The sequence below is a fragment of the Procambarus clarkii genome, chromosome 94 (genome assembly GCF_040958095.1).
Source record: "Procambarus clarkii isolate CNS0578487 chromosome 94, FALCON_Pclarkii_2.0, whole genome shotgun sequence".
NCBI lineage: Eukaryota > Metazoa > Arthropoda > Malacostraca > Decapoda > Cambaridae > Procambarus > Procambarus clarkii.
This window is the reverse complement of record NC_091243.1, coordinates 10,161,166-10,180,962: the sequence shown is the minus strand read 5'-3', so window position 1 is coordinate 10,180,962 and position 19,797 is coordinate 10,161,166. Positions and strand designations below refer to the sequence as shown.

At 48.2% G+C, this 19,797-nt stretch overlaps 1 protein-coding gene across 3 annotated transcripts in view; it reads left to right on the top strand.

The window, feature by feature from the left end:
• Positions 1 to 19,797, top strand: part of gogo (golden goal) — a 153,529-nt gene that overhangs the window by 53,145 nt on the left and 80,587 nt on the right. For all 3 annotated transcript variants that reach the window (XM_069319717.1, XM_045729427.2, XM_069319716.1), the window contains one exon: positions 18,134 to 18,227. In XM_069319717.1, coding sequence (XP_069175818.1) covers positions 18,134 to 18,227 — 94 coding nt within the window. The remainder of the gene's footprint in view (positions 1 to 18,133; positions 18,228 to 19,797) is intronic.

The following is a 19,797-nucleotide window of genomic DNA, read 5'->3' as shown; positions in this document are numbered from 1 at the left end:
GAACACCTTCCCTGCTCCTTACTCTTCTGGTGAACACCTTCCCTGCTCCTTACTCTTCTGGTGAACACCTTCCCTGCTCCTTACTCTCCTGGTGAACACCTCCCCTGCTCCTTACTCTCCTGGTGAACACCGTCCCTGCTCCTTACTCTCCTGGTGAACACCTTCCCTGCTCCTTACTCTCCTGGTGAACACCGTCCCTGCTCCTTACTCTCCTGATGAACACCTTCCCTGCTCCTTACTCTCCTGGTGAACACCTTCCCTGCTCCTTACTCTCCTGGTGAACACCTTCCCTGCTCCTTACTCTCCTCCTCCTCCTCCTCCTCCAATGCCCTCCTTGGCTCCTCTCCTTGGACACACACGCATTGCTATATAATTCATAATGTTTGGTTACTTTTGTTTCACGGTGAGGAACTTAAAGGTGTGTGTGTGTGTGTGTGTGTGTGTGTGTGTGTGTGTGTGTGTGTGTGTGTGTGTGTGTGTGTGTGTGTGTATGTCTGACACATTCCTCATGTTCAGTTTCCTTTTGCGTTCCTTCGCTCTAGTTTTACAGCAATCGAGAAGCGTGTCTCCATCTGCCCCAGTTGGTAGCTGTTAGTATCTCGTATGTCGTGACCATGGTCATTCCTGTATCTCTTAACACTATCTTCAAGTATATTTATTGTTGTTATTCATTGTTTGCAGTGTTGCATCATTCACTGCTATGTTTAAACTAGCCACTGTCACTGCCACCTGCCTCTTGGCATGTGCCTCGGATGTTTGAGAATTAAACACCTCTTTGCGCTACCGCTCACAGGATGAGTATGGGGTGCACAATAAACAAGCCGCCTTCGGCAGCAACAATCAATCAATCAATCAATCAATCAACACCTCTGAAAATGGAGTCGCTTTGACATAGATTTTTTCAAGCGTTTTCTTTTATTTTGCATAATGTTGATATTAGGTCACTCTTCTGGAAAACAAACTCATGGAATTCTAACAAGACAATCTGTCCCTCGTCTGAAACCATGATGACCTTTGCCGATAACGATTATATCACTCTAGACGGTACAATTAATTTTTGTTTAAATTTTGCGCCGAGGGGCGAGTTTATTGGGCAGCGCCACTCATCCTGTGAGTGGTCATACCACCTTCTGCCCGAAACGCTGCGCGTACTAGTGGCTTTACAAGAATGTAATTACTATGCTATGTATCCTCACAATCCCAATGTACCTTCTTGTATATATATAAATAAATATCAGCCTGTACAACACTCCCCAATAGGAAGAAAACCCGCTAATTCAGCATTGGTTGAGTATTCCTGGAAAAGGCGGGAAGCTGTCTTTACCGGTTGATCTTGTAATTTATGTATATCAGTGAGGCTGGATTATTCAATGGTTCCTTGGGAGCCGGTCGGCCGAGCGGACAGCACGCTGGACTTGTGATCCTGTGGTCCTGGGTTCGATCCCAGGCGCCGGCGAGAAACAATGGGCAGAATTTCTTTCATCCTATGCCCCTGTTACCTAGCAGTAAAATTGGTACCTGGGTGTTAGCTGTTACGGGCTGCTTCCAGGGGGTGGAGGCCTGGTCGAGGACCGGGCCGCGGGGACACTAAAAAGCCCCGAAATCATCTCAAGATAACCTCAAGATAGCCTCTTGCTTATACCCTTGTATACACCACAGGCATACACTCGCAGGGATGGGGAGAACAGGAAGAGGAACGCAAGGGAGGAGAGATAAAGAGAGAGGTGTGAGAGGAAGAGGTAAGAGGATAATGGTATTTGTAGGCAAGGAGGAATTGTTGTATGGGGGCCAACACTGACACACTGGAGCAGTGTTGTTGTAACACAACACGTGGCTAACACTGGCACACTGAGGAAGAACTGTCTTACAACACTGTGTCTCATTTCGTCATTTCGCCTTTCAGATTCCACCTTTGGTATCATTGTTCAACTTGTTTTTACCTGTAAAAAGAGTCTGTTCATGTGGTCTACGCATCTCTGTATCTTACATATCAAGATCATATCTCCTGTGGTTCTTATGGCCTGCACTATTTGTTGTTAGGTTCTCTCTGCGTGTTCTAGCAGTTTAGGTCACGTCCCAGTCGTGTTGCGAGGCGCTCAACCTTCTTAATGTTCCTCTTGTGTTGGTAAGATGAGGGGGGTACACGCCGATGCTGCTTACAACACGAGTACTTAACTATTTCCCTCCCTTCCTCCTTCCCTTTCCCATTTCTTCACCCCCTCCCTCTTTCTCCCTCCCTCAAGGGGGGGGGGAGGGCGTATCACAGTGGGCGTCGCTGCCTTATTCGTCTAAGTGCATAAACCTGAGATAATTATGACAAACTGGCAACCCCCACCATTCCCCTCCCTGGATAGTCTACCGTCAAATTATGGTTCAATAAGCAGTGGTGTGGGGAGATAGGGGAGAGGTAGGGGCGGGTAGGGGAAGAATGGGGTAGGGGAAGAATGGGGGGTGAAGGAGAGAGAGTGAGGGGGTGAATGGGGGAGGGAGGGAAGAGGGGGAAGAATGGGGAGAGGGTGGGAGAGGGGGGGGGAGAATGGGGGAGGGAGGAAGAGGTGGGAGAATGGGGGAGGGGGAGTATGGGGGAGTCAAGGTGGGGGGAAGGGTGAGGGAGGGAGAGGGAGGAGTTTAGGGAGAGGGGGAGCATGAGGTGAGAGGAAGGAAGTGAGAGAGGAAAGGGAAGGAGGATGGGAAGGAGTAGGGAGGGAGGGAGGGAAGGAGGGAGAGTGAGCCTCAGATACCACATATCCCCATATGGAGTGAGGGAGCTGCCTCTCGTCTCCCCCACACTCCCCGCCCACAGTAATGGTGTTCTAATGACCCAACTACCAGACAGTAACAGGGAATGGCTCTACAGCCGCTCTTTAAACTCCCGCGGGCTCTTGCCTTTCACTCCGGGTCGCTTAATGCTGGTGTTTATGGCTGGGAAATAATATTACTATATTATTATTATCTGTAGTTATCATCACCTGTTTTGTGTTGCACCGTAACACCACAGTGGGCACCCGTGCCCTCCGTAACACCACAGTGGGCACCCGTGCCCTCCGTAACACCACAGTGGGCACCCGTGCCCTCCGTAACACCACAGTGGGCACCCGTGCCCTCCGTAACACCACAGTGGGCACCCGTGCCCTCCGTAACACCACAGTGGGCACCCGTGCCCTCCGTAACACCACAGTGGGCACCCGTGCCCTCCGTAACACCACAGTGGGCACCCGTGCCCTCCGTAACACCACAGTGGGCACCCGTGCCCTCCGTAACACCACAGTGGGCACCCGTGCCCTCCGTAACACCACAGTGGGCACCCGTGCCCTCCGTAACACCACAGTGGGCACCCGTGCCCTCCGTAACACCACAGTGGGCACCCGTGCCCGCCGTAACACCACAGTGGGCACACGTGCCCGCCGTAACACCACAGTGGGCACACGTGCCTTCCGTAACACCACAGTGGGCACCCGTGCCCTCCGTAACACCACAGTGGGCACCCGTGCCCTCCGTAACACCACAGTGGGCACCCGTGCCCTCCGTAACACCACAGTGGGCACCCGTTCCCTCCGTAACACCACAGTGGGCACCCGTGCCCTCCGTAACACCACAGTGGGCACCCGTGCCCGCCGTAACACCACAGTGGGCACACGTGCCTTCTGTAACACCACAGTGGGCACACGTGCCTTCCGTAACACCACAGTGGGCACCTGTGCCCTCCGTAACACCCCAGTGGGCACACGTCCCCGCCGTAACACCACAGTGGGCACACGTGCCTTCCGTAACACCACAGTGGGCACACGTGCCTTCCGTAACAGCACAGTGGGCACCTGTGCCCTCCGTAACACCACAGTGGGCACCCGTGCCCTCCGTAACACCACAGTGGGCACCCGTGCCCGCCGTAACACCACAGTGGGCACACGTGCCTTCCGTAACACCACAGTGGGCACACGTGCCTTCCGTAACACCACAGTGGGTACCTGTGCCCTCCGTAACACCACAGTGGGCACCCGTGCCCTCCGTAACACCACAGTGGGCACCTGTGCCCTCCGTAACACCACAGTGGGCACCCGTGCCCTCCGTAACACCACAGTGGGCACCCGTGCCCGCCGTAACACCACAGTGGGCACACGTGCCTTCCGTAACACCACAGTGGGCACACGTGCCTTCCGTAACACCACAGTGGGCACACGTGCCTTCCGTAACACCACAGTGGGCACACGTGCCTTCCGTAACACCACAGTGGGCACCCGTGCCCACTCCAGAGTGAGGAGCGTCCCGGGACCCAGGCCTCACACTGCGCATATTAACCAACCCAAAAAGGTGGCCAGGATTCGTGAAGCATTTAAGTGTCCTCGTACGAAGGTCGTCTGGTGCTGAAGAAGGTCCTCGTACGAAGGTCGTCTGGTGCTGAAGAAGGTCCTCGTACGAAGGTCGTCTGGTGCTGAAGAAGGTCCTCGTACGAAGGTCGTCTGGCGCTGAAGAAGGTCCTCGTACGAAGGTCGTCTGGCGCTGAAGAAGGTCCTCGTACGAAGGTCGTCTGGCGCTGAAGAAGGTCCTCGTACGAAGGTCGTCTGGCGCTGAAGAAGGTCCTCGTACGAAGGTCGTCTGGCGCTGAAGAAGGTCCTCGTACGAAGGTCGTCTGGCGCTAAAATTAATATTGTTATAGACATTCTCGTAACGATTGCCAACTCTAAATTATTAAATAATGCCAACCAAGCCGCCATGATTGAGGATGGATGTACAAGTTCCGTTAGTGGTCACGTAAGTTCTTGATGATTCATGGTCACTTACGAAGCCTGTATATCTTTCATCAGTCATGGCCGTTTGGAGTGTATTGACAGAAAAGTTGAAGAGCTTCGAATCGCAACAATAATAACCTTAGACGAGAACGGCGTTGCATATGCTTCCAACAGTATATATATATATGTGTGTGTGTGTGTGTGTGTGTGTGTGTGTGTGTGTGTGTGTGTGTGTGTGTGTGTGTGTGTGTGTGTGTGTGTGTGAGAGAGTGACAGGACACACACGACCTGTCTCTCTGACGTCAAGATCAGCGTGTCTCCCGGGCCGCCACCATCATAAATATCGGGAGAGATCGTGTATGCCCAAGCGACGACGAACCTGATCCTCTCTCCCGCCCGTAATGTGGGATTCGACGCCTCTCGTCCCGTGACGCTGCGTCTGATTCATTATTTCTCGCTCTGGGTGAGGTGTAGGGGGAGAATGGAGGGAGGAAAGTGAGGTGAGAGGGATTTGAGAGGGAGGGGAGACGGGTCACGTGTTCCAAAGAAGGGTAAATGTGGTGAAGGGAAGGTGTGTGTTTTGCGGAAGAAGGGGTGGAGTGACTGGAGAGAGAGGGGCCCCCCAGGGGCGAGTGGACGAGGCTGAGAGGGGCAAGTTGGAAAGGGTAACTGGGACTTGGAAATGTGATACAAGAGTGAGGGGCAGGCAGAGAGAGTGCCGCAACACGCACACCCACATGCACGCACACGCAAATATATATGTATACCCTTTTGTTTTAACTTATGTAGTTTTTTCTAAAGGTGCATATGTGTGTGTGTGTGTGTGTGTGTGTGTGTGTGTGTGTGTGTGTGTGTGTGTGTGTGTGTGGAGTTAGGGACGGGTGCCACCTCAGGGCCTGCTCTGTGAATGGCCAGGTCAAGTGACCTCAGCTCGCCCCTTCCCCTCACAGCAGGTCCTTACCTGGCTCTTACCTTCTTAAGAACACCTCCCCCCCCCCGCGACGCACGTGAGCCCGCCCCCCCCCCCCCGCCCCCCGCGACGCACGTGAGGACAGCCCCCCCTGCACGCCCTCGCATAAACACACATATCAACACCAATATGGCATATTTTTTGTTTACTTGTTTAGTGGGATGGCATTAAACACACTAGTTGGATTAAGAGGAGTAAATGGTCTGATAATTAAATAATTGCTAATGTTAACTCACGAGAAATTCGTAATTGAAGTTAATTCAGCGCAGGAATTACTTAATAGTTTAATAATTATATAATTGTGAAATTCCACATTATAAGAATATCAGAGAATGGCTAGAAAGGCGGGGCTTAGTAGCTAATGCTCTACTCCGCAAGCACATCTAGATGACTATATCTAGGTGAGTAGATCTTGTTGATGTGTCTAAGAGAGTCTTTCTCGATGAGTACATCTAGGCGAGTGCATCTAGTTGAGTGCATCTAGTTGAGTGCATCTAGTTGAGTGCATCTAATTGAGTGCATCTAGTTGAGTATATCTAGACGAGTGCATCTAGTTGAGTGCATCTAGTTGAGTGCATCTAGTTGAGTGCATCTAGTTGAGTACATCTAGATGAGTGCATCTAGTTGAGTACATCTAGTTGAGTGCATCTAGTTGAGTGCATCTAGTTGAGTACATCTAGTTGAGTACATCTAGTTGAGTGCATCTAGTTGAGTACATATAGTTGAGTACATCTAGATGAGTACATCTAGTTGAGTGTATCTAGTTGAGTGCATCTGGGCGAGCATAAACACACAAGAGTCTGTGGGAAGATACAACACTGAATACGTCAATTCACATATTTACCTGTTCATCAGAGCAACATGTAAACAATCTAACATCAGCAGCATTAAGATACGCTGGCAAAAACAAGCCCAGCCTTCAGGAACTGAACAAGGAATCATCTATTGAATAATATATCACGTATGTGAGACCAGCGCTAGTCTCTGCAGCGCCAACATACCACCCGCAGTTAACATACCATGAAAGCAACATAACAACTTGGGATTCAGTAGTGTGTGTGGAGTCAGCATGAGTCAGAGTGAAGCGGATTGGTTAATACCATTTTTAATTTGAAAAAAGTGCTAAATGAGAGTCATTACAACATGAGATTAGGTAAGAGGCTGGGTCCAAGAGCAGGAGGTCAACCTTGGAAGAACAGTGAGGTAGGAACACTCACACAATCACTCGGTACTCCACAGCTGGAGTATCCGAATCCAGACTCATCCGGATGGAGGATGAGTGACGCTGGAATGGTCACTCACGGGATGAGTGACACTGGAATGGTCACTCACGGGATGAGTGACGCTGGAATGGTCACTCACAGGATGAGTGACGCTGGTATGGTCCCTCACAGGATGAGTGACGCTGGAATGGTCACTCACAGGATGAGTGACGCTGGAATGGTCACTCACGGGATGAGTGACACTGGAATGGTCACTCACAGGATGAGTGACGCTGGTATAGTCCCTCACAGGATGAGTGACGCTGGAATGGTCACTCACAGGATAAGTGACGCTGGTATGGTCCCTCACAGGATGAGTGACGCTGGAATGGTCACTCACAGGATGAGTGACGCTGGAATGGTCACTCACAGGATGAGTGACGCTGGAATGGTCACTCACAGGATGAGTGACGCTGGTATGGTCCCTCACAGGATGAGTGACGCTGGAATGGTCACTCACAGGATGAGTGACGCTGGAATGGTCACTCACAGGATAAGTGACGCTGGAATGGTCCCCTCACGGGATGAGTGACGCTGGAATGGTCACTCACAGGATGAGTGACGCTGGTATGGTCCCTCACAAGATGAGTGACGCTGGAATGGTCACTCACAGGATGAGTGACGCTGGAATGGTCACTCACAGGATGAGTGACGCTGGAATGGTCACTCACAGGATAAGTGACGCTGGAATGGTCCCCTCACGGGATGAGTGACGCTGGAATGGTCACTCACAGGATGAGTGACGCTGGTATGGTCCCTCACAGGATGAGTGACGCTGGAATGGTCACTCACAGGATGAGTGACGCTGGAATGGTCACTCACAGGATAAGTGACGCTGGAATGGTCCCCTCACGGGATGAGTGACGCTGGAATGGTCACTCACAGGATGAGTGACGCTGGTATGGTCCCTCACAGGATGAGTGACGCTGGAATGGTCCCCTCACGGGATGAGTGACGCTGGTATGGTCCCCTCACGGGATGAGTGACGCTGGTATGGTCCCTCACAGGATGAGTGACGCTGGAATGGTCCCCTCACAGGATGAGTGACGCTGGAATGGTCCCCTCACGGGATGAGTGACGCTGGTATGGTCCTCATAATGGGTGGAGGAAAGGAAGGAAGGATTGGAGGAAGGGGTGGGATAGATGAAGGAAAAGGAGCGGAAGGATGGAGGGAAGGGTAGGGATGGAGGGAAGGAGAGGGAAAGGTGGTGAGAAGGGTTTGGGAAAAAGGGAACGTGGACTCTCTCTCCCTCTCATCACTTCTGGTTACTTCTACGACATTAACACTTCCCCCTCTCTCTCTCTCTCTCTCTCTCTCTCTCTCTCTCTCTCTCTCTCTCTCTCTCTCTCTCTCTCTCTCTTTACTCTTGCTTGTTATTATGCATTCTCTCCCTCTCCCTTGTTTCGTGCAGCATTTCCCGTGTGTGGTGAGTGGTCCCTGATGGTCCCTTGTTATATGGTGGCCCCGGTGATCCCTCGTGTAGTCTGGTGGTCCCTGATGTTTTCTGGTGGTCCCCTGATGTTTTCTGGTGGTCCATGATGTTATCTGATGGTCCCCTGATGATTTCTGGTGGTCCCCTGATGTTTTCTGGTGGTCCCCTGATGTTTTCTGATGGTCCCCTGATGATTTCTGGTGGTCCCCTGATGTTTTCTGATGGTCCCCTGATGATTTCTGGTGGTCCCCTGATGTTTTCTGGTGGTCCCCTGATGTTTTCTGGTGGTCCCTGGTGTTTTCTGGTGGTCCCTGGAGATATATGGGGGTCCCTAGGTCCCCCTGATATTACCTGGTAGTCCCTAGATATATATGGTGGTCCCTGGTGGTCCCTGATGTTTTCTGGTCCTCCCCAATGTTTTCTGGTGGTCCCTGATGTTCCCTGGTGGTCCCTAGCGGCCCCGTGTTGCTGCCAACGCCCCTGTCACTACACAGCTACTGACATTTCCCCACCTCTGCAAATTGAATGTCTCGCGTCTGCTAGGGAAAATCTGCGGTCGGTGTGCGGGACATTTCAGCGCCAGGAGGGGAATTTCTTGGCGTGAAATCTTTCCCGACTGTAATTAATAAATACATTTTTAGTAGGGGTGAAAATTTCAATCCCCGTGATAGCTAAAAGCATTCCACGCAGCCTCGCAGAAAATTCTCAAGCTTAAATTGGAATTTTCTTCCTCTACAATAATTGGTTCTCTTTCTTTGTTATGAAAATGTCCCCCTTGGAATTAATTCAATCAATTCATTCAGACTGCTAGGACAATTTTCCGTCACTGTTGGGGAAATAACTTGTCATATTAGGACAATTCTCCAACTCCTGGGATATTTTTTTTAATGGTTTCTAGGCAACGTCCCGGCCACTAGTCGGGAATTTCCAGATGGGTGTGTACGCTACTTGTAGCAGGTTGAGCACTGTTGGTGCTTCTCTCCTGTCCACCCCCTTCCCTCCCTTCCTGTCTCCCTCCCTCCCTTTCTGTCTCCCCTTCTCCCTCCCTTTCTGTCTCCCTGCCTCCCTCCCTCCCTTTCTGTCTCCCTCCCTCCCTCCCTCCCTTTCTACCTCCCTCCCTCCCTTTCTGTCTCCCTGCCTCCCTCCCTCCCTTTCTGTCTCCCTGCCTCCCTCCCTCCCTTTCTGTCTCCCTGCCTCCCTCCCTCCCTTTCTGTCTCCCTGCCTCCCTCCCTCCCTCCCTCCCTTTCTGTCTCCCTGCCTCCCTCCCTCCCTCCCTCCCTTTCTGTCTCCCTGCCTCCCTCCCTCCCTTTTTGTCTCCCTGCCTCCCTCCCTCCCTTACTTTCCTTAATTGAGGAATAAATTGTGCTGTCAATGAGGAGATACAAGGGAAAAGGGGCTGGGGAGGAGGGGGGTTAGGGGGCGCCAAAGGGTTAGAGGGAGGGAGGGGGAGGGGCGGGGAAACAGGAGTAAAAGGCGGGAGAAATTATGACAAAGCGAGAAAAAGTAATTTACAAAATTTCACCAGATTATTATAATAATCTGGCGAATAATCGAGAATATCCTGAAATATTATAATTTACTACTACATATAAAAGGAGTTCCTACTAAAATATTTCTGGACGTAACCCCTGTGATTTCCCGGTTGAGCTGACCGAATTATATTACAGTTAACTAGTAATATAATCCTCTTCATCACTAAGATGAAGAGTTCTTGCACAGTTCCTGTACCTGCAGGGGTCGTTAATGGTCTCTTAGCGTGGCTCCTAGCGCCTGGAGCCAGATTCACGAAGCAGTTATGCAAGCACTTACGAACGTGTACATCTTTCCTCAATCTTTGACGGCTTTGGTTACATTTATTAAACAGTTTATAAACATGAAAACTTCCCAATCAACTGTTGTTATTGTTGTAAACAGCCTCCTGGTGCTTCGGAGCTCATTAACTGTTTAATAATTGTAAACAAAGCCGCCAAAGATTGAGAAAAGATGTACAGGTTCGTAAGTGCTTGCGTAACTTCTTCGTGAATCTGGCCCCCTGGAAGGAAACTAGGGACCCCCAGGATATAACGCCTCAACACGGCTGATGGTCGCCAGAGCCATCTAGGAATGAGTTACGTAACCAAAGAGCCATCTTGACTTCAAAGCAATTCGAGCTATGAGACGCCATCTTCAAGCGATCCATTGAATCATCACTGGACGACTAGGGCCAGATTCACGAAAGCAGTTACGCAACCACTTACGAACCTGTACATCTTTTCTCAATCTTTGGCGGCTTTGTTTACAATTATTAAACAGTTAATGAGCTCCGAAGCACCAGGAGACTGTTTATAACAATAACAACAGTTGAATGGCAAGTTTTAATGCTTATAAACATTTAATATAACAAAAAAATTATTACAACAATGATAAATAAAAACAAACACCTGGTAATAAATAATAAGGCTGCAAATAATACTTTATACAAAAATTGCCGAGTACTTCTACCGTCACCCGAGAGCGAGTGTAGATGCTTCAGCATTGAGCACTAGAAGAGTAATCTGACGAGCTGGCTGTTGTTATAGAGTCAGCTACTCGGAACAAGTTCCAAGTAGCACGGGCTATGGTGAGCCCGTAACTTACCTGGCGTAGGAGCGGGGCAAGTAGCACGGGCTATGACGAGCCCATAACATACCTGGCATAGGAACGGGGCAAGTAGCACGGGCTATGGTGAGCCCGTAGTTGACTTAACCTGGCACAGGAGCAGTGCTGTGGACGAGCTGGCGCTGGCAACCCCTATTTATACAGGTCATGACGTCATAGCTGGCGCGAATTCTGTAGGTGTAACTATCGGCTGGAAGAAGAACGGTCGTTAGCGGGTGGCGTCTGGTCCCTTTCGAGACACCAGGTGTTGTGGTGACTTGGATATTCAAGAGGAGGGGGGGGGGTGTCTAGACACCCAATACGTTTGAGCACGTTGTTGCTCAAACGTTGTTGTCGTTGATGTTGAAGCATGCAGACACGTTGGTGAATAAGCGGTAAATAAGCGAAACAGGCAGGAACTACTGTTAAACAGGAGATTACCGTAACATTACACAGTCTACAACCATTGTATTCATATAACTATTGTATTAATACACGTAAGAGATGTATTAATAAACAACAACAACTTTTGTATCAATACAGAGTCAACAACTATTGTATCAATACACACGGCAACAATTGTTGTATCAACACAGAGGCAACAACTGCTATCAATACACACACACGGCAACAAGAACCTTCACTCATACCGTAAAATGTTATATATAAACGCGCGAAGACATTTTGAAGTAATTGATACCGATATAAACATTAGGCTGCATATTTTATCCCATGCATGTCACGAGCCAATTCCTGAAACGCATAAATGTAATCATAGTCTTTAGTTTTCGCAGAGTCCGCAATTCACTCCGCGGGATTATTGCTACTTGTTTCACCAGAAGGGGGAGAGGGGGATTTAAGCAATTCTGGAAGTAGCATTTTCGTGTTATTGCTGTCCTCCTGGGCGCCATTTTGGCGCGAGGCTTCGCGTTACCAGACATGTTGCGTTTTTCGGTATATTTTCCCCGTATGTTACTATATTTCTATACGACATAAGATATGTTGTAAAGCCCTGATTCTCAAGGAACCTACAGGGGATGAAAGCAAAGATATAGTAGAAAAAGTGTTTCTACAGCAGGATGAGTAGGAAAGGTGTGGGTGGTGGGGCGACACCCACTCTCCCGCCACTCCCTGGCCCATTTTCCCGCCACTTTCTGGCCCAGTCTCCCGCCACTCTCTGGCCCAGTCTCCCGCCTCTTTCTGGCCCAGTCTCCCGCCACTCTCTGGCCCAGTCTCCCGCCTCTTTCTGGCCCAGTCTCCCGCCACTCTCTGGCCCATTTTCCCGCCACTTTCTGGCCCAGTCTCCCGCCACTCTCTGGCCCATTTTCCCGCCACTTTCTGGCCCAGTCTCCCGCCACTCTCTGGCCCATTTTCCCGCCACTTTCTGGCCCAGTCTCCCGCCACTCTCTGGCCCATTTTCCCGCCACTTTCTGGCCCAGTCTCCCGCCACTCTCTGGCCCATTTTCCCGCCACTTTCTGGCCCAGTCTCCCGCCACTCTCTGGCCCATTTTCCCGCCACTTTCTGGCCCAGTCTCCCGCCACTCTCTGGCCCACTCTCCCGCCACTCTCTGGCCCAGTCTCCCGCCACTCCCTTTATATATATAAAGTTCCCACTGAGTATTTTGTAGGTTGAGATCATTTCTCCACTGTTCTTTCTTGTGAAGTATGGGAGGCTCGATCGTTTAGTTTATTCTCACAGTTGATGCAGTTCAAATCTGCGATGACTCAGGTGACACACCTAGGAGCATTCTTCTGCAGTTCTTCAGTTATCAAGCCTTGTATATGCCGCTGATGGTATACCATTTAGATGTGCCACAGTATAGAAGATCAATGTGATCTAACTCTAGGAATATTTCTCCTGCATGAAGGTGCCCTTGTGTCTGCTGTTCTGTCCCCCCGCGTTAATAGTCAGTACTTTTACTTCGTATTTGTTGATGTTCAACTCTGACAAGCACTTGTCAGACCATTTTTGTTTATTTTCCAGGTATTTTATGCAGCTTCTTGCCGTGCTGTGTGTGTGTGTGTGTGTGTGTGTGTGTGTGTGTGTGTGTGTGTGTGTGTGTGTGCTCATCTCCAGTTTCTAAGTTCACAATATAAGTTTAAAATATGATTTTAAGCACCATAGGTTAGTAATGTTACCACCATTTGTAAATGGCATCGTTACTTTGGCACCACTGAGAGCCACAGTCACCTGACCGCTACCGAGGACCACCTGTGCCGTGGCACTGAGAACCATCTGTGCCGTGGCACTGAGGACCTCGTCACTAGTCTCCACCACCTGCAGGAAGCACTCATTATATTCTCTTATCGTCGCCAGATGGCCTTATCCGGCGGCGGTGGTCCCGAGTGTGTCGCTCCCAGGGGCTTTATTGCTAGGCTGTGAAGCCAGCCACGTCCCCTCCAGCGTTCATTACGTCGCTAATCTGATGTATTAAATTGCCTGAGCCTAACCTAACCGATAATCCACGAATAGAAAACGGGACATCACGTCAATTTTGTGAGCAGCTATGATTGTGAGTACGTCAGTTTTTGGTCTTAGGGGGTTTCTACGACTAAATGCGATGTGCTATTGGAGAGGACAACGGGTTGTTCGCAGGCCCGGTGTGTTGTTGTTGCTAAGCTGTGACGCAATGTCTGCTGCGTTGTTGCTAAGCTGTGACGCAATGTCTGCTGCGTTGTTGCTAAGCTGTGACGCAATGTCTGCTGCGTTGTTGCTAAGCTGTGACGCAATGTCTGCTGCGTTGTTGCTAAACTGTGACGCAATGTCTGCTGCGTTGTTGCTAAGCTGTGACGCAATGTCTGCTGCGTTGTTGCTAAACTGTGACGCAATGTCTGCTGCGTTGTTGCTTAACTGTGACGCAATGTCTGCTGCGTTGTTGCTAAACTGTGACGCAATGTCTGCTGCGTTGTTGCTAAGCTGTGACGCAATGTCTGCTGCGTTGTTGCTAAGCTGCCAGACAAGTTCTATTGTGCCGTTGCTGTTAAGCTGTGACGCACTGTCTGCTGTGTTGTTGTTCCTAAACTGTGAAGCAAAGTTGATATGCATGTGTGGAAGATTGACGGGGCAAGATAAGAAAACACTAAGCCAGTATGACTATATAGCACTTGGAAGATAATAACAGGACAAGGATCTGGGCTAGAGCGGGGGGTAGGAATGATGCCCAGCCTCCTGGACCATTGGGAATTGAACGCCGACCTGCAAGATAGAAGAAGAAGCGAGACCTCAACTATACCGACCAGCCCAAGTGGTTGGTGCGGCAGGACAAGGTAATGGGGTTTGTGTGGCATTGGGGTCATATTGAGGAGTTTGTATGGTAGTACGGACTGAAATACGGGGTAATACTTTAGGCTACTGCAAGTGCATGGTGTTAGGCAAGACCTTAGCACTTTTGCAGGTGTTTGTGGTTGCTCATGATTGTGAGCAAGTGTGGTGTTTGTGCAGTGTTTGCATTTAGGTTAAAATTGCGGTTGAACTATAAAAAGTATTGGAAACAATTAAATATAAATAATCAAATGGATGAGGGGATTAAAATAACCACTTCTACCGCCCAGCTTTCCTGCCACTGTGAGCGGCGCGCGCAACCTGCCCTTCAGACTTTCCCGCCAAAATTTGCACAAGGTGTACAGAGCAGGTTTATGTCGGCTGTTAGTGTGTTTTACGGCCGTCTGAGAGGGTCATTCCCCTCACCCGAGAGACACGAGCGAGCTGCTCCGTCCAGGTTATGATCGCCTGTCTCGGTCTGGTCTAGGCGAGTATTGATCTGTGTGTCTGTCTGTGTTGCTCTGCTCGTACCAGGGTGCGTGCATTGGCTTGGTATTAACATTGATTGCTTTCCGTTAATTATGATCGTTGTCGGAGGATATATGAGGCAGTTATTGGAATTTCATAGATTGCGTACTGGTGTATATGTTACAGCTGGAGGGCCGGCTGGCTGGAAACAAACATTAATGCATGCAGGGGAAGCCTATAAATGTTGAGGAGTTATATCAGTGGTGTTGTTTAGGGGAGTGGAGTGCTGCCGTGCCCCTCATTCCCTCACTCCTTCCATCCTCACTCATTCCCTCCTCACTACCCGCCATCCTCCTTCTGTCTCGTCTCCGTTCCCTCACACATCTCCCTCCCATTTCACTACCATTCTCAGTCCTTCGCCTGTCCGTCCCGCCCTCACTATATTCTCACGCGAGTAACGGAGCCGAAATGTGGGAGGGAAAGGAGGTAAAATGTGTGTTCAAGACGGGGTGGGAAGAGTAATGGGTGAGTGTAGAAGGGAGGAGTTTTTAGGGTAGAATGCATTGCTTGCATGAGTCAACTGGCCACCATTGATCGGGATGAATAATCTACACCTCCACACATGGAATACAACACTCGTATTAGTGAAGAGCAGATCGAGTCACTCACCTTGACTGAGGAGGACAGTAATGCCCCGGATGTTGGCTGTCATTGATATTAATGTAGACTTAGAGCTGGGGTTTACCTCATATTTAAGAATAAAGGGAACTGCAGTAGTCATATTGGCCCATACGAGGCAGATCCTATGTATACACACCCAGAATCATTCATATATGTATAATCGACGCTTGGAACAAGACCCTTTAGTATTTGGTCCCTAGAACACAATGTCCCAATAAGGTTTTCTACCCATCCAGGATGCATAACACTGAACTCCAGAAAGATGTTAAATAGAAGGGAACAATACCTGGACACAGTACATTCTTCCCTCAGGACCCATCTTGTCCCCTACCCATTGACCAGACGAGAGACTTCATGAGATCCACCCACTAGCTCTCAGGACCTCTGGGAATGGGTTGTGTCCCGTGGGAGGGACCCGGATGATGAAGTAATCCGTAATTGAATGTAAATTGTCATCCACATTTACCTGGAAATAAACATTCCATTCACCTGGGGTGTAGGTGAATAGGGCTTCGACCTGACACGTATGGAGATCCAGGGTTCGAGACTCATACAGCCCAGGTGAATGGACCGTAACTGAATGGTGCCGTGGGTGAGAGAAGTGACTGTGAAGCAGGAGAGGGACAAGGAACAGGATGGTATAGGGAGGGAAGAGCGTAGTGATGCACCAGTTCCTTGGTAACCTACCTTATTATAGCTGCCTAACTTTACTTCTAATGCTCCGTTATTTGTTGACTCTCTCACATTTTTCTCTCTTACTCCTTTCCTCCTTTATCAGTACCATCCACTCCCATTGTGGATTGTTTGTGAACGTGACCGTCAGCCGCTGGCAAGGATAAAACAAACAAACACACACACACACACTATGAACATTTAAGTGATCATATCCCTCCTACAGGCAGCCGTCGATGGAGTTGTGATTCTTGTTTATTGTTCTCGTTCTCTCACCTTTCACTTTATCTCCAACCACCAGTCATCTTGCAAAGGTCACCAACTTCGAACAGAAACATTCTCTTGTATTAGTTGCTTCCAGTTTACATACAAGCGTATAATGATCTTTTTTGTTGATATAAAATCACTTTCAAATTTACATGTCAACAATCACCCTATTAAAACATTTTAAAAGATCTTCCGATAACATGAAATGTAAAGAAGACCTACTAATCACCTAAGATAACATTAAGAGACAAGACGAGAAGAAAAACTCAATCTGGCCAACTGGAAATGGGCGAGGAGCCTAGCTTGGACTGCCTTCGCTAATATATGCTTGCTTTTTCTGTGCGTGCGACAGTCCATATTTTGTCCTTTTCTTTCTTATTAGGTATATATATACTATTATTTTTGCAGCTCTGGTATGATATACAGTACTTATAGGAGAGAACTTCATAAGCTTGCTGGGTGTTTGTCAATAATTGGTGTGAAAATATCAAAATTATATAGCCTCTTTGTCTGGGAAGGAAGAGCATTAAAGTATTAGGGATTACCGTAAGCTGCCTGAAGCTCCACAAGTTGGCCAGTGGAAGTAATATGAAGGTAGTCTTGTAAGAGAGGCTTCTGGTGACGTTTGGTCAACTTCCTGACGCCCAGGAGTTCTCCACTACTCTGAGAAGTGACGGTCCAAGCTGACCACATACACAGCTTCACTGGAGATTTGGGACAGACTTCATGCCTGAGAGATAGTTACAATTCTACCTGATTGATAGTGTTCTGGCAAGCGTACGCGCCCTTGCTGCTGTGGTTTCTCAAACATATGTATAATAGTCCAGGAATTACGATTTTTTAACCAGTGCAAAAAACGTGGTCTTGCAATATAGTATTTAAGTTTTTGGGAAAATTTAAGCCGCTAAGGTTAATATTGGTCTTTATATTACCATGTTCTTTTATAATGTTCAAAATATCCACTCTTCTGTTAAGGTTACTAAATGCGTTTGTCGAGTTGTGGAATATCACATTTAAAATTCCTTGGACAGAATTTATGAAATTCGAATATAAGTGATACTATTGAGCCAGTAGTACTTGTCTGTGTACTTTATATCATACTATATTGACCTCTTTACAATGTGTAAATACATGTTTAAGAGGACATGAACGTGTCGCCAATCCTTCAGACAATCCGGTGAAGCTAGGCTATTGTGTTTCCAGTACAACATTTCCTTTTCAGTAACTTTTAATATTTATTTATTTATACTTAATCAATTATTATTTGCGACCTAAAAGGGTTTAAATTGTTAATATTCAACCAATATATTTGTATATTAAACTTGGTATGACCCGCCTGGACATTAATGATACAAGATATTATTATTGAGAGATATGAAGTACCGGAAATCTGCAACTTACACAATGATGTAAGTTAGTTAACACGAGGTTGTTAGCAAGAACTTATCTACAATTCAGAACAGAAATTTTTTTGACAGACAAAAACCGGACAGTTGTTGACATATTGTTAAAAAAAAGCCATGTTTTTATTCTGTTAGCCTAACCTAATGTTGGGTTGGGTTATCCTGCATAAAGACTGTATTACAAGACCAACCGGTCGCTAGATTATATATATTTTAGTGTAGGTAATAATGTGCAATGATGTCCAAAACCTATTCATTATTATGTCATAATCATCATCATTGTAGCCCATCAATCATCATCACCAGCAGGGTAGCGAGTGTTGGTAGTCGCTCCCTAACTATAGCTCTTACCTGCTCTCTCCTTCCTTGCAGGAGTGTCTGGGCTGAGTGTGGAGGCGCCCGCCCACTACACCGCGCTCCAGGGTCACCTTACTGCTGTGGTCTATCTGACTCCCACGCCCCCACCGTGAGTACCTCCCACACACCCTCATAACCTAACACTCCCACAGTCAAAACCTCATACGACCCGACCCTCAGTACTTCCCAAGTGCCTACCCTCTGTACGGCACGTGCAACAGTCCACACCCCCACGCCCCTACTGTGGGGTTCCTCTCACGCCCACACCGTGGGTACGCCCCCACGCTTTCACCCAAAGGACCTCTCACGCCCCAACCCTAAGTACCTCCCACATAGTCACATGTGTAGCGCTTTCTCAAAGTCACATTACTCACGCCCGTTAGTCTTCCTACACACACACCTCCAAGCAAACCAAAATCAAAGGCGAGAATGTGTATATATACGTACATCTTTATAACCTTCGGGTCTTGTTTTTACGGGTTAAATCTCTCAATGTTTAATGTGCCCCAGTTTAAACAAGTCCAGCCCCCTGGCGGGAACCGCGGATTCTGTAGGAAGATGATCATTTGGACACGTGTAAACATACCCTCATACGGTTCCCACTGATCTCACTGCAGGTGGCAAATTAATTGTAAACAATTGTAAATAATACGCATGTGTGTGTGTTCCCGTGTCCGTACCCACCACATCTTCCGCAAGCGTAGAGGCAAGATAATTGTAGACGTGTGTAAACACGCACTTCGTCACCATTTCGTGGCAGCCGTCACACGGGGCCAAGATAATGACAGGTGAGGGTAAACAGCCTAGGCGGTGTTGGGAATCGATGTTTGCTGTGACGGTGAGCGAGGAGTTATTTCCTCTCGTGATTTGTGCAATTATAAGACGGAACATGGGAAGTGTATTATAATAATTTGACAGAAAAAAAGGTCAATTTAAGTTGAAGGTTGATAATTTGCGTCTATTGGTAACGATCGCTGAAGCTCGCTTCTGATGTGAAGGAAGTAACTCACATCTGCTTTGCGCTTTTCACACTGTAAATTACATGACTTTTTCCAATTTGGTTTATTTATGTGTTATTGATAAGTCAAAAGTAGAAACATAAATTTTTGTTATCACTGTTATTTCGAAATGTTATATAAGACCACATTCGTGTTTTTGCATAATTATGACTCGGCACATTCAATTGGGTGAGTGTGGTGTGCGGAGCGACGCTGATGTTAGCTGTGCGTGTAGCGGCTCAGTGTTAGGCTACGACAGTGTTTGCTGAGCTCAGCTTCACAGCCCGCAGCCTCGCTCCAACAACATACACATTACAAAGTTTTATTTAATATTTTCCTGAGCTCATATTTGTTAAAGTTTTAAGAGTACTGAAAATCTTCATTGTTTTGTAGGTGTGGGAAATATTTTTTTACCGTTAATCTTGTACTTCCTTTCGTGTCTTTTTCCTTCACTACCAAACTTGTTCTTTAATCTCCCATCTCTCTCTCTCTCTCTCTCTGTCTCTCTCTCTCTCTCTCTCTCTCTCTCTGTCTCTGTCTCTCTCTCTCTCTCTCTCTCTGTCTCTCTCTCTCTCTGTCTCTCTCTCTCTCTCTCTCTCTCTCTCTCTCTCTCTCTCTCTCTCTCTCTCTCTCTCTCTCTCTCTCTCTCTCTCTCTCTCTCTCTCTCCATCCATATTCTAT